At 36.4% G+C, this 15,255-nt stretch overlaps 1 protein-coding gene across 2 annotated transcripts in view; it reads left to right on the top strand.

The window, feature by feature from the left end:
* Positions 1–15,255, top strand: part of MAP4K5 (mitogen-activated protein kinase kinase kinase kinase 5) — a 110,303-nt gene that overhangs the window by 75,469 nt on the left and 19,579 nt on the right. The window contains exons 13-21 of one of the 2 annotated variants that reach the window (XM_049767044.1): positions 17–95; positions 5,201–5,259; positions 6,251–6,318; positions 8,061–8,103; positions 8,689–8,899; positions 10,077–10,174; positions 10,336–10,377; positions 11,384–11,468; positions 13,875–13,954. In XM_049767044.1, coding sequence (XP_049623001.1) covers positions 17–95; positions 5,201–5,259; positions 6,251–6,318; positions 8,061–8,103; positions 8,689–8,899; positions 10,077–10,174; positions 10,336–10,377; positions 11,384–11,468; positions 13,875–13,954 — 765 coding nt within the window. The remainder of the gene's footprint in view (positions 1–16; positions 96–5,200; positions 5,260–6,250; positions 6,319–8,060; positions 8,104–8,688; positions 8,900–10,076; positions 10,175–10,335; positions 10,378–11,383; positions 11,469–13,874; positions 13,955–15,255) is intronic. The other variant, XM_049767053.1, reaches the window with a different exon arrangement.

The raw sequence follows: 15,255 nt of genomic DNA on the forward strand, positions 1-15,255 counted from the left end.
TATGCTTATTTTACAGCCCCATGCAATCATTCGCCATACCATTAGATCTACAAACCGGAATGCCAGAGCTGAACGGACAGCTTCAGAGATAAATTGTATGTATGTGTTTGGCAAACATGTTCTCTCTCTCACTCTTTTGCTCTTTCTCTCTCACCATCTCTCTCGCGCGTTCTCTCTCTCCATCTCTCTCCTTTTATTAACTGAGGCTATATTAACATACTAGAATAGCTTTAAAATAGAGGTTGCTTTTATGGTTTATAATTAAATTACTTTGGTTTATAATTAGATTTTTTTCTAATTATAAAGGTAATGCATGCCCATTGCAACAAATTTTCAAGTGAAAAAAATTAAAAAATAACATTGCTCATAATCACTCATCATCAAGTAGATTAATTTTTGCTAAATTTTCTTCATATTTTTTCATGTTTATTTCACATAGCTGAATTTATGCTATGTATAAGTTTAATAAGACTCTCAAACTGCTGGCAATACTCAGATCAATAGCACCTGGTACTATGGCCAGTACCTACAGTACTATGGAAAATACCTCTTTTTATAGGCCAGTGATGTCACTCTAAGATCAAGTCATTTTCCATATACTGGTTTTTTAATTAATACACTTGATGATTGTACCCTTTTTTATGAGTTGATACTCAAATAGTTCCTTCCCTATTATTTGAAATTTAGATCAGTTTTTACTTTTTTGCTTGAGTTAACACTACTTTTTTTTAAATATTTATTTGAAAAGAACTTAATGTTTATTCAATAATCATTGGTCTAAAAACTGTTTTCCATATTTATCACATTAAGAGCCACTTTAGAATATTTATAAAGAAGTGTTAGTGACGAGTATGTTTACTTTAAAGCAGGGGTCTCAAACTCTCGGCCCACGGGCCGTTTGCTGCCCTCCAGTTTGTGGCCCGCGGCCTTCAAATATTGCAGTATTCGCGATTATTCGCTTATCGAATAACGCAATAAACGGAACTGCTCGGGGTATGCTAATGTTTAATGCGATTTTTTTCTTACTAATGCAATTTTTTATTGCGAATATTTGTTAAGTGAAATCCCTTATGCGGTCCTGCCTCACCCCGACTTTGCCTCCTGCGGCCCCCAGGTAAATTGAGTTTGAGACCCCTGCTTTAAAGAATACTTGTTTTAAAATATACTTAAAGTAATTTAGAATAAAGCACAAGTAAAAATTATAAATTATAATAGATATATTAAATACATAAAACTATTACAATGAGAATTAAGTCTGAGTTTCCTTGAACCCAAATATTTCCATCCTTCTAAATATAGCTTTGGAAGTTCTAGAGTTAGAATACCAGTTTTTAATCACTTTTCATAGGTAATCTAGTAATTCAATATTTAATATCTTTTAGGGTTGGAGAGATAGTATCATGGGTGAACACTTGTCTTGCATGCAGCAAGGCATGCATGCCTGCAACCCACCTGGGTTCAATCCCTAATACCGTGTATGGTTTCCTGAACACTGCTGGGCATAAGCCCTGAGTATAGCCAGGTGTGGCCCAAACAAACAAAACAAAGATTTAACCTCTTTTAGTACCCAGCTTATTGTTAGGTTCTTATATGACCTTATAATTCAAGTGACTCTAGACCAAGTAACAGGCAGAAAGGTAGCAGAGTTGACATTTCCTTAATAAGCTATCTCCTTTATTTTATGCAGCTTTTAAATTCAATTCATATATTTATCTATTTTGTGTAACTTTTAAATCTTGTATGGATTCTTTCATCTTCTGTAAAAGTTCTTTGAGTTGGTTGAATTATTTATCTAGTTATTCCTTGATTTCTTTGCTAGGGCATTCATTGCTGCTTTTAGGTCCTCATGTATGAGACTCTCGTGTTTTGGTAGACTTGGATACTTGATAGTATTTCTCTCCATTTCCCCAGCTGCTAGTGTCTTCCTTAGTTTACCCATATTTCTTTGCATCTGGGGGTTTTGAATGTTGAGTTTTCAAGTTGTTTAATAAAGCGGTCTGCTATACTGATTGTATTAGAGGTGTTTGAAGGTATATCTGATTTAGAGTTTATTCTTTCTAGCCAGGTAGTTTGTCTAAGTAATATAGGGATATTACAAGCTGCTTCAGTGTTTTTGCTCTTCTGTATTATGGGCTGTGGATAATCTGAGGAGAGGGAGTATTAAGTCTGAGCTGACTAGACCTCTATGGTATAAATTAGACTATCTTTGCACGTGTGTTCTCGATCCTCGGTCCTGCGGCACAGGGCGAGGAACCCCTACCCTGTCCCAAGGTGGAAGCGGCCCAGGGGAGGTGGGAGAGAAGTGCTCGTCCTGGAGCACAGGGCGGGGAGCCCCCACCCTGTCCCAAGTGGAGGCAGCCCCAACTTTTAAATTAAATTAAATTAATTAAAAATTAAATCTTGTTTTTATTTAGCACGGCTGTCACCATTCTAATATTATAAAAGAATTTCGTTTATTCTTCCATTTTATAATGATTGGTTTCTATATTTTGGGGATCAATTTATCTCAATGCTACTTAAAAGAACTCAATCTTGTCATAGATGGATTTGATGAGTCAACTTTATTACAAACTTCCCACAGATAATTTTAGTTCTTTCAGTAAATTTTTTTTCTTTAGTATATCTAGTCATGTTTTAGAAGCAAACTCTGGGTTACTAATACTTCATAGTACTTCTAAAATCTATTAAAGTTAACCTTCCTATTCCTCCTCTCTTCTGTATCAATGCTTTGATATATCTTGGTATTTCACTGTTGTTCTTCCCCACCTTATGTTATTTTTAAATGATTTTATTATTTTGGGGTGAGGAATGTGGGTCCTTAGTAAATAATAGTATGTCTTGCATGTGCAGAGGCTTTGATTTGATTTGACTGCCGGCATATGGCTGTCCTAGCATCACTGAGAATGATCGTGGTTATGCTTGAGCATCACTGATTGTAGCTCCAGAATAAGATTTCTTAGTGTTGACATATTTATTAATGTCTATGCTCTTAACCAGAATAGTCTTCTTCAACATTAAGTTTAAGGCTTTGTTCTTTCAATGAGTACTGAAAGCACTAATACCTTACTAGAGTGAAACCTGTATGATACAGATCCAGGAAAAAAAAAATGTAGGTTTTTCTTTCTATTTTTTCTTTTCTTTTTTTTTTTTTTTTTTTGTAATTTATCTTAATTTTTTTCAAGTTATTTTTTTAAAACAGATTTTATACACAACTAGTCATTTTCTTGGATGTGTTTCAGTTTTCATAGTTGAGCTGATAACTTAGTTATATGCTTAAGTATATTGCCTAATGAATTTTTGGATAAATTATAAAACTTTCACCAGACCAAGATAGTGAACATTATGAGAATATTTCTAGGATCTTTCATTCTCGTCACAATTAATATTATACACTAATCATTGCTAATCATTAAGTCTAATCACCATTCTGATTCCTATCTCCAAAGATCAGTTTTCACTTGATTTTTAACATCATATGAACAGACCATTTTTGCCAGATTTCTTCTGTTCAAAAAATATTTTTGGGGGGGGTCACACCCAGCAGCGCTCAGGGGTTACTCCTGGTTCTAACCTCAGAAATTGCTCCTGGCAGGCTCGGGGGACCATATGGGATGCTGGGATTTGAACCACCGTCCTTCTGCATGTGAGGCAAACGCCTTACCTCCACGCTATCTCTCCAGTCCCTTTTGTTCAAAATTAATGTCTGAGAGTACCAGCATATAAGACGACTTTTGAAACAAAAAAAAGTCAACCGAAAATCGGGGGTCGTCTTATACACTGAGTATATCCCGAAAAATGTTTCAATATGCCGCTAAACAAAAATTGTCTGAATATTGCCACAAAACGAATTTTCCAACTCGATCCTGCACCAATCATTGCAAGGCTGCTCAGACCGCCTCTCTAACTCAGCCATCCAAGCAGGCTATTTATGCATGCAAATTAGACAATGTTCTGGACCCGAATCTACACTGTAAACAGCCTGCTCAGATTGGCCAGAGTCAGAGAGGAAGTTTATTACAGAATAACCTTTGAACCTTTGTTGTGATTGGCTCAATGTGGTACATACAGTTGCAGCACAGGAACATTCTGTCTGATACAGCGAATATAGGCCTAAGCCTATGTTTTAACTGCAAAATTAGGGGGTCGTCTTATACGCCGGCAAATACAGTAATTCACGTGTTAGAGTAATTCATGTCAACAGTAGTTAATTGTTTTACCCACAGCCTATTTGGTCCCCTGCCTTCCATAGTGATTTCTGAGCACAGAGCCTGGAGTGAGCCTAGAGCACAGCCTGGTATAGTCAAAAAACCTTTTTCTTTTTTTTTCTTTTTTTTTTTTTTGGTTTTTGGGCCACACCCGTTTGACGCTCAGGGGTTACTCCTGGCTATGTGCTCAGAAATCGCCCCTGGCTTGGGGGGACCATATGGGACGCCGGGGGATCGAACCGCGGTCCGTTCCTTGGCTAGCGCTTGTAAGGCAGACACCTTACCTCTAGCGCCACCTTCCCGGCCCCAAAAAACCTTTTTCTAAGGTTAACAAAATTTAAAATGTAGATGACTAAGAAAAAACACTGAAGGGGCTTGTGTATGTTCTAAGTAACTGTTTGAGGAAATGGGTAATGGATACCACAGGGCTATAATCCTTCATATTTGGGATACCTGGTGGTAAGATCTGATTGCACCCTAGCTTTCTGCTTGAGTGTACTTTTCAAATTAGTATAGAAGAAAGTGGAACCACAGAGGAAAGTAACAGTCTCATTGGGTGTGGGAAATAAAGAATAGAGTTTGAAATTGCTTAGGCAATGAACTATAATGGGCAAAAAGGGGGAAATCTGCATAAAAAAGGTCCTGTAATATGTCAAGGGGTTTTTCTGGACCAGAATTACAGTGGGTAAGGTTCTTGAGTGTTATGCAGCCAAACAGGTTTGATTCTTGGAACCCCATATGGTTCCTATATGTTAACTTAAGCCTATTAACATCTTGTATCCAAAATGTGATATTTGATTTTTTGATTCCTGTCAATAAAATATGTTAGGGAAGTATTTGTTTTAATAAACATAAAAGGCTCTTGTTGGTGCTTTTGCAAGAAAAATAAGAAATTTTGTTCAGTTCCCATCTCCATCCCAACTCACATGCTTACTGTTACATTCCAAACTCAGCCCTTTCATGTAGAATTTATAAAAATTTACTATATCTTGCAGTTGACAAATTACAATTTGAACCTCCTCTGAGAAAAGAAACAGAAGCCCGGGATGAAATGGTAGGAATTATGACTGTTTGAGAAAACTTAAAATTATGTTTACTTGACTTTTGAACAAAGTAATATACTCATTTGATCATTACTTTGAAATTGTATTGATATGGTCAAATTTGCAGTATTTTAACAGACATTTAATATCACATTCCTTTCTGATTTTTTTGGAAATTTTTTTTGAAGTTTGTAAAAATATATCATTTGGTACTCAGCTTAAAGTTGTTCTGTTCTTTTTGTTCATTGCTTCTGTCAGGTTTAGTATACCACGTTTGCATTCCCTTACCATTTGTAAAAATATATATTCCCTTACTATTTTTAAATATATTTACTGAATATGTTATTTGCTATGTATCTGTTAATTTCCTTTTTAGCCATTGCTCTTATTTTGAGATTACTATTTAATGAACCCTTTCCTTCTCTTTAAAAGGAAAGAATAGATAAAGTTTAAATATAATTAGTCAACCTAACTTTTAACATCCGCTTTTATTTTCAGTTTTAGTATGCCCATAGTTTTAGGGTACTTGCTGTTAATCTTATCATTCTTAACATTTGCGAGCAGCTCTTCTTGCTATTTATAGCTATATACAGCAAGCATAAACATATGCAAGTATGTATTGTTATACAATAAAAATCTGTTTTTATGCTAGGAGGAAAAAGTAGTATCTCTAAGTAAATTAATGAGAATTTAATAATAGGTGGTTTAGTTCTCTATAATAATGCAGTAATGATGCAAATAAATAAAAGTTATTTCATTCTGCTGCTTTGTAAATACTAACATGTTGTGAAGAGGCTAGATATGCTCATGGAATTTCTTAAATTTAAGTCAACTGAGAATGAGTCATTGAGCAACATATGTCATGTGACAACAAATCTAGCCAAAGATTTTTATGTTTAAAAGCCAATATAATCATGATTCAATATTTTCTTGAGACACATAAAATAGTGAATATTGATTATAAAGCTAACATGTTAAACTCTTTTCTTTTTATTTTAACAGGGAATGTCCTCAGACCCAAACTATGTATTACAGTGGAATCCTTTTTTTGATGGTGCAAATACTGGCAAGTGAGTTGTTGTCTAGCTTAGTATCTTTATATTACTTGATTCATGTAAGCAATATGGAGGGGAGGGATTGATTTGTTATATAATAATCTTTATCTTTTTAAAAATTACATGATGTCTTTTCCCATTGTAAAACTGCCTACCTAGAGATCTGAGATTGGCTGACTACTCTTTTTCTTTTTTTGTACTACACACAAAATAAAATGATATTTGTAGGAGTTTTTGGTTTTAAAAATATTGAATGTAGAATATTGAATGTATTTTTTTGTACTATACACAAAAATGTTATTTCTGGGGCCAGAGAGATAGCATGAAGGTAAAGCGTTTGCCTTGCATGCAAAAAGTCGGTGGTTCAAATCCCGGCATCCCATATGGTCCCCTGAGCGCTGCCGGGTATGACCTAAAAACTAAAAAAAAAAAAAAAAAAAGATATTCCTAGTAATTTTTTGGTTTTAAAAATATTGAATGTGGATTCTAGCCGCCCTGGGGTGAGGGAAAAGGAAATGGGAGGTAGGACAGAAACGGAGGTGTAGGGAGGACAATTTGGTGATGGGAATCCCCCCTGATTTTATGTAAATATGTACCTAAAATATTATTGTCAACAATATGTAAGCCACTATGATCAAAATAAAAATTAAAAAAAAATATTGAATGTGGAAATTATGTCAGCTTTAAATTTCAGATTTGATAAAGGTTTGTTGGACTACAGCCATACTTGGTAGTTTATATATTATTTCATATTGCTTTCTTACTTCAGAGATTTGAGTAGCTTAGAACACTGAGTAGTTTGTAAAGCCTACTGTATTTATAGCCAGGTTCTTTATTTAGAAGTTTTCCAAACCTACCATAAAATTTATTTCTCAGGACTGGATTCTATAGAGAACGAAAGCTTTGAATTGATGGCTATGACTGAGGATAAGAGTATAATAAGTGGAATAGGTCAGTGATTCCCAATGATGTACCTGGACTACATCTGTAAATCTTGTTAGAATGTAGATTCTAAATTAGTAACTATAGAAAGTCACTTATTACCATTTTTAGTGCCTATATTGCTGATCTGTAGAACATATTAGTGTAGTAGCAAAAGACTTGATTATATAAGTTCATTTTTATCACATATTAAATGTGACAAATGTGAAAAAGAATTTTGTGGGCTATCAAAGAGACAATACAGCAGGTAGTGTGCTTGCCTTATACATGGCTGATCTGAGTTCTATCCCCCACACCCTATATGGTCACCCGAGCCCTGGCAGAAATTCCCTGATCTCAGAGCCAGGAATGAACCCTCAGCACTATCGGGTGTGAACACCCCCCCCCCAACAAAACAAACCCTTTTGTACTTATTTTATAAAATATTTTATTATGGGGGCCAGGCAGTGACGCTAAAGATAAGGTGCCTGCCTTTCCTGTCCTAGCCTTGGACGGACCGCGGTTCGATCCCCTGGTGTCCCATATTGTCCCCCAAGCCAGGAGCAACTTCTGAGCGCATAGGCAGGAGTAACCCCTGAGCATTACCGGGTGTGACCCAAAAAAACAAAAAAACAAACAAAAAAATATTTTGTTATGATCATACTAATTATATTTGATTGAATGATGTCTTAGGTTTGGAGGTTCTATGTTTTGTATCTTGTCTTTATATCCCCTGAATATGAATATAAGCAAATATTAATGCACATATATTGGTGTCTTTGTTTTATGTTATGGTCGTTTATCACCATAAATTGCTTTTTTTCTTACTGTACTAGATCAACCTCAAAACGTGCAATACCACCTCCCCTACCTCCAAAGGTGAGCTGTTTAAAAATTTTGAGCATGAATCCTTGTTTAATTAATAAAATATTTACATTGAATAAATTTTAAAAGATTCATCTTAGCTGAGGAATATGGCTCAGTGGCAGATCATCTTGCATAAATCCCTGGGTTCAGTTCCGAACACCACCAAGAAAAATTCATATTCCTTGCTTGCTTCTAGTTATTAAATATATTAGGGAATTGTTTGCATTATTTTATTGCTTATAAAAATTTTTAGTTTGGTGTTACAGCTGATTGAAAAAATCACATGACTACTGGAGAGATAAGATAGGGGTTAAGACACTTCCCTTGCATGCTGACCCCAGCACCACATAGGGTCCCCAGGCACAACCAGAAATGATCCCTGAGGATCACCAGCTGTGGCTCCAAAACCAAATTCACACTGTAAGCTCAAAAAGTAACTTAACTCTTGTTCTCTTTGCTCATTTTTCTCAGTGAGTCCAACTTTATGGAAGAAAGGAAAACAGGCATATTTCCCTCCCCAAATCTTTGATGCCTAGTGATAAGTTACTATTTCTTGCACAAACTTAATAAAGTGTGTTTGTCTCTTATTACCACTAGCCAAGGATCAACAGCTACCCTGAAGATAACCTCCCAGATGAAGAAAAATCGTCGACTATAAAACGGTGCCCTGATTCAGAGAACAGAGCACCCCATATTCTCCGAAGACAGAGTAGTCCAAGCTGTGGTCCTGTTGCTGAGGCTTCCTCTATTGGTATGGCTAGCAGTATCAACAGCCTTGGAGCACATACAGCCAGATACTGTGATTTGGGTAAATAAGTGAAAGTGAAAACGAAAAACCATCGAGTTCCTATTTTAAAGAGTGCCTACCCTTATCCCCCTTTCCCTTAAAGTAAACCTTTAACATAAGTAAACCTTACTCCTGTGAAGATTTTTAACTTTTTACATGGAATGGGCTAAAATAGATTCAGCCCAGTAGTTCAGTCCTAATTTAATCCTTTACTAATGCATTTTTCTCCCCTCCAGAAATTCAGGGTCTACATTAAGAGTTATACCTATGTATATGCGCTATTAAGACATTTTTATGCTATACATTTTGTTACCAAAAAATGAGCTATTAGGAGCCAGAGCAATAGCACAGCGGTAGGGTGTTTGCCTTGCACGTGGCTGACCCAGGATGGACCTGGGATTTATCCCCAGCGTTCCCTATGGTCTCCTGAGCCAGGAGCAATTTCTGAGTGCATAGTCAGGAGTAACCCCTGAGCATAACCCCTTGAGACCCCAAAACAAAAACAAACAAACAAACAAAACAAGCTATATTGGAGGGAGTGAGGAGAAGCTATGAAACTCTAGGGGAGGTGATCTCAAGTTATTTTGTGAAATGTTGGCATGCACTCTAGAAAGGAAAGACTGAACAGCTGCAACGTGTTGTAAGTAGTCTAGTGTGATAAAAAGCACAAAAGAAGCACCTATGGTGTAAACTCAAAGAATAGAACTCTAAAGGTAAATGAGATCCAGGTTTTTTTGGTTTTGGTTTTTGGGCCACACCCGGTGACGCTTAGGGGTTTCTCTTGTCTATGCGCTCAGAAGTCACTCCTGGCTTGGGGAACCATATGGGACGCCAGGGGATCAAACTGCGGTCCGTCCTAGGCTAGCGCTGGCAAGGCAGACACCTTACCTCTAGCACCACCGTGCCTACCCCAAGAGATCCAGTTTTTGAGAGGCACTTGGTTATTTAATTTTGATTTAATAATATAGAAAGGCATTGTTGTTTTCATAGTTTTAAGCCACTGCTAAATATGCAGTGCTGTCTTATCGTAGTCTAAAGAGACACCAATAGCATGTGACTTATCTATTAGTAGTGAATATTTCCCAATAAAATGTCACCCAAGTAGGAAAAATGTTAGGGAATAAGGGGTGTTGTTAGTTATGTCTTCAGGGAACCTACTTACTTAGTCACTGAAACTTTTAACTATGATTCTCTCTAGGCAATGGTGATGGTATTTCAAAACTGATGAGTGAAAATACAGAAGGGTCAGCACAAGCTCCACAGTTGCCACGAAAAAAGGACAAGCGAGACTTCCCTGTAGGTATAACAGGCACTTAGCAATACATTACAAACTAATGCAGTATTTATCATGCATGGGGATAGTCTATTTAATTCAGGAATTTGAAGAGCTGAATTTTTAAATAGAGAAAAGGATCTTTAAGACTAGATTTTGACAATATTAATTATTTTTCTTACAGAAACCTGCCATCAATGGCCTTCCCCCCACCCCAAAAGTGCTGGTAAGAAATGTTTGTATGAGGACTACTTAGCGCTGTTTATCTCTTTCAAAACAGCAGTAGAAATTGAATTGTTGATAGGAAGAATTTTTATTTTTTATTTTATTTATTTATTTATTTATTTATTTATTTTTTGGTTTTTGGGCCACACCCGGTAATGCTCAGGGGTTACTCCTGGCTATGCGCTCAGAAGTTGCTTCTGGGACGCCGGGGGATCGCACCGGGGTCTGTCCAAGGTTAGGGCAGGCAAGGCAGGCACCTTACCTCTAGCGCCACCACCCGGCCCCAGGAAGAATATTTTAAAGTAGAAAAGTTTACATACATTTGGGCATGCTGTGTTTTAAGCGATGTACTCTACATTGCATTAAAATTTGAAATGATTTTGAATTTGTTTGCTTTTAAACTGACAATTACATTTCAGATTTATTTACAAAGACCAAGTGAATTTTAATATGATAGTAGTAGTATCTTCATTATGGGTTAAATATTTTTCTATTTGCAAACTCATTTTCACACTGGACTATACACAAGTAGTACTTGTGTATTAACAATATTTTTTAAAAAATGCTAATATTTGTTATCTTTACAGTAGTAAGCCAGTTCTATAAATGGGTTACTTTATATATTATACTCTTGTCAGATAAATGTAAGACCTTGTCTATTTTTACTATTATGGTACTATAATCACAATAATACGACAGCTATGATTATTCATATTAATATTGGTCATTAAATGGTGACTTAATGTCCCAAAATGTATCATTGACATACATAGCTGTTTCAACAAATTGGACATTTTTGCTCTAAAATGAGACTTTTGAATGAGACTTTTGGTATATAGTGATTAGCTATAGAAAATATATATTTTTGATCACAGGTAATTTTATTACTTGCACAGTTATGCAACTTACGAGTAAGTTTAACATTTCACAGTAATTTTAACTGTTTTCCTAGAAAATATAAAAAATTACCTTATCAAATACATCTACATTTCTTTCTCAATAAATAGATGGGAGCATGTTTTTCCAAAGTTTTTGATGGCTGCCCTTTGAAAATTAATTGTGCAACGTCCTGGATACATCCTGATACAAAAGGTAAAATTTCTAAGCTTTTTATTATAAATTTTTAGAAGCATATGTTGTGAGTAACTGAACTGTGGTTTATTGTATATAGTCATTTGTGTGGAAAGGCCTTGGCCACACCCAGCACTGTCCAAGGCTGCTCAGGGCTTACTCTGGGCTGTGCATTCAGGGATCACTCATGGTGGGCTTCAAGGACCCATATGAGATACCAAGGATGGGACCTGGTTCAACCTTATGTAAAGCAAGTGCCCTACCAGCTGTACTGTTGACTACAGCCCTTTGAGGTTGTGGGCTTTGTTCCAACTGCCACACCTCCAAAAGAAGGAGAATGGGGAGTGGGGGTAGAGGAGTGCTCCAATAAAGCCCTGGTGATATCAGCCCAAATACCAGCATACCTGATAGATTGGTGTCTCCAAAGAAAATCGTAGAGGAATGGTCCCACTATTTATTTTGGCAGTAAGTAGTCCCAGAATTTTTGATCAATAAGAGTTCCTGTGTTCTTTTGTTTAACATATGCCTTTCTTCCGTTCTTATATTTTTACTTTGTATGTATAGTATGATTTCTAGTCTCACCCTACATTTTTCTTATAGAAATAGAATCATTCTTTTCTCCAATATGCCATGGAGATTTTTATTAGAAAATATTATTTAGAAACTAAAGTATAATATTAATTGTGCTTTTATTGTTTCAGGATATCATGATTTATAAATTTTATTTAATTTTCTTTATTTGATATGCTATGTTAAATTATACAGCTCTATTGGGCCTGAAAATATAGCACAGCAGTAGGGCATTTGCCTTGCATAAGGACGACTGGGGACAGACCCAGGTTCGATTCCCGGCATCCCATATGGTTCCCCAAGCCTGCCAGGAGCAATTTCTGAATGCAGAACCAGGAGTAAACCCTGAACGACACCAAGTGTGGCCCCAAAGCACTATATATATAGATACACACACACACACACACACACACACACACACACACACACATACAAACACACACACACACATACTAACACACACACACACAGTATTTTCTTCTGTCCTACCACAGACCTTTTAAATGCCTCAAAGCTGGAAAAAGGTTGTATGGCACACCTACTCCTCAGTTTTGACAGACATTAGTTCTCAGATGCTATAAAATTGACACATGACCCTCCTTTTTGAGGTTAAGAAGACTTTTCAGAGAGTGAGACACTGAAGGACAGAAAGAGTACCCTGCTCATTTCACTGTGCTATATCTCAGGATGAAATTTCTTAGATAGGAATTTATTTCTTGGGGCCAGAGTGATAGCATAGCAGTAGTGTATTTGCTTTGAATGTGCCAATTACCAACACTAGATGGACTCTGGTTCGATTCCCTGCATTCCATATATGTGTGTGTGTGTGTGTGTGTGTGTGTGTGTATACATATATATACAGCTATAATAAACAAATTTAGATAGGAAAATTAAGTTGAAAGATTTGTATAGTGAGTAGTAAAATAAAGCCAGAGTGAATTAGACAGAATATTTTTTTAAACTCAAAGTTGGGCTGTAGCTCAAGAAATCAAAAGCTGAGGCCATCCATGTTCTCTGACACAGCATTATGTCAGCTGGTGCTTTTTGTGATGTTAAATGACTTGCATAAATGATATAAATATGGCATAATTTTTAAACTAAATTTTGAGCAGAGTGATTTAAGAACCTTCTCTACAAATTTTTTTTTGTAAACTTGGGGAGAAGAGGTAAAGGTATCATAGGTTTGTTCTAAAATCCCATATTCTTCCTTGAACTTACTTCACTTGCTAGTTTCCTTGCTTGTTTTTTCCACTCTAGAGAAGCTTTCACATACATTTCCCCCTTTCTCACATCTTTCTAAGCAAGTTTTGTTCATAAAAAAAAAAAAAACTAGCCTCACAAAGAAGGGTCATAAAAAAAATTAACCCATATGGGGTTATTTTATTTAATGGATACGGTGCATTCTGTACACATGACTGACCTGGCTTTGATCCTCAGCACCTCATATGGTCCCCCAAGCCTTCCAGGAATGATCTTGGAACACAGACAGGTGTAAGGAGAGAGGAAGGGAAGGAAGGAGTAGGGTTTGAGAGATAGAGAGAAGAGAGGGAAGAGGAGAGAAGCAAAAAGGGAGATGGGGAGGTGGTATGAATTTTCATAGAGGAATTACAATTTGCAAACATCTGTTTGCCTTGCATACAGTTGACCCAGGTTTGATCCCTGGCACCCTGTATGGTCCTTGATTCTTGAGTACAGAACCAGGAATAGGCCTTGAGCACAACTGGATATGGTCCAAAAACAAAAAAGAAAAGAAAAGAACTTTGAGTATATGAGTCTTTTTTTCTCTCTCTAGAGTTTTTTGGTAAATAATTCAGAAAATGGTAGTAAATTCTGGTGATGTATCTTAACTGTTTTTAGATCAGTACATTATTTTTGGAACTGAAGATGGTATTTACACATTGAATCTCAATGAGCTACATGAGGCAACTATGGAACAGGTAATTGCACTTTTTTTCTTAAATTCAAGAAATTACTTTGAAAAAAATTGAGTAAAAAATATTAATTTAAAATTGTTTTAATATGGGGCTGGTGTGGTGGTGCTAGAGGTAAGGTGCCTGCCTTGCCTGCGCTAGCCTAGGACGGACCGCGGTTCGATCTCCCAGTGTCCCATATGGTCCCCCAAGCCAGGAGCAACTTCTGAGCGCATAGCCAGGAGTAACCCCTGAGCATCACCAGGTGTGGCCCAAAAACCAAAAAATAAAATTGTTTTAATATTTAACAATTTAAAATTGTTTTATAATTTTTTAATATTTTATTTAAATATTTAAATAAAATTGTGTTTATTACATTTTCATGTTAAAAGACATTTTCCTCCTAAAAGTAAAATTTTTACCAAATGATAAAAAGTGGTTGTTATGAAACTAATGGCATATTTAAGGAGGAAACAGCACTCTCCAAACAAGTGGAAGCAGAGATAAACAGATGGGACTATATTAAGCTGAGAAGCTTCTGCACCTCAAAGGAAATAGTGCCCAGGATACAAGAGCCACCCACTGAGTGAGAGAAACTATTCACCCAATACCCATCAGATAAGGGGCTAATATCCAAAATATACAAGGCACTAACAGAACTTTACGAGAAAAAAACATCTAATCCCATCAAAAAATGGGGAGAAGAAATGAACGACACTTTGGCCAAGAAGATATACAAATAGCCAAAAGGCACATGAAAAAATGCTCCACATCACTAATCATCAGGGAGATGCAAATAAAACAACTATGAGGTACCATCTAACACCACACAGATTGGCACACATCACAAAGAATGAGAACAAGCAGTGCTGGCGGGGATGTGGAGAAAAAGGAATTCTTTTTCACTGCTGGTGGGAATGCCGTTTAGTCCAACTTTTATAGAAAGCCATATGGAGATTCCTCCAAAACCTAGAAATTGAGCTTCCATACGACCCAACTATACCACTCCTAGGGATATACCCTAGGAACACAAAAATACAATACAAAAATCCCTTCCTCACACTACATTACAGCGTTATTTACAACAGCCAGATTCTGGAAACAACCAAGATGCCCTTCAACAGATGAATGGCTAAAGAAATGGTGGTACATACACACAATGGAATATTATGCAGCCATCAGGAGAGATGAAGTCATGAAATTTTCCCATACATACATCGATGTACATGGAATCTACTATGCTGAGTGAAATAAGTTAGAGGGAGAGAGATAAACGCAGAATCGTCTCATCTATGGGTTTTAAGAAAAATAAAATATATTTTTACAAT

This window comes from Suncus etruscus, chromosome 2 (assembly GCF_024139225.1).
Source record: "Suncus etruscus isolate mSunEtr1 chromosome 2, mSunEtr1.pri.cur, whole genome shotgun sequence".
Classification (NCBI taxonomy): Eukaryota; Metazoa; Chordata; class Mammalia; order Eulipotyphla; family Soricidae; genus Suncus; species Suncus etruscus.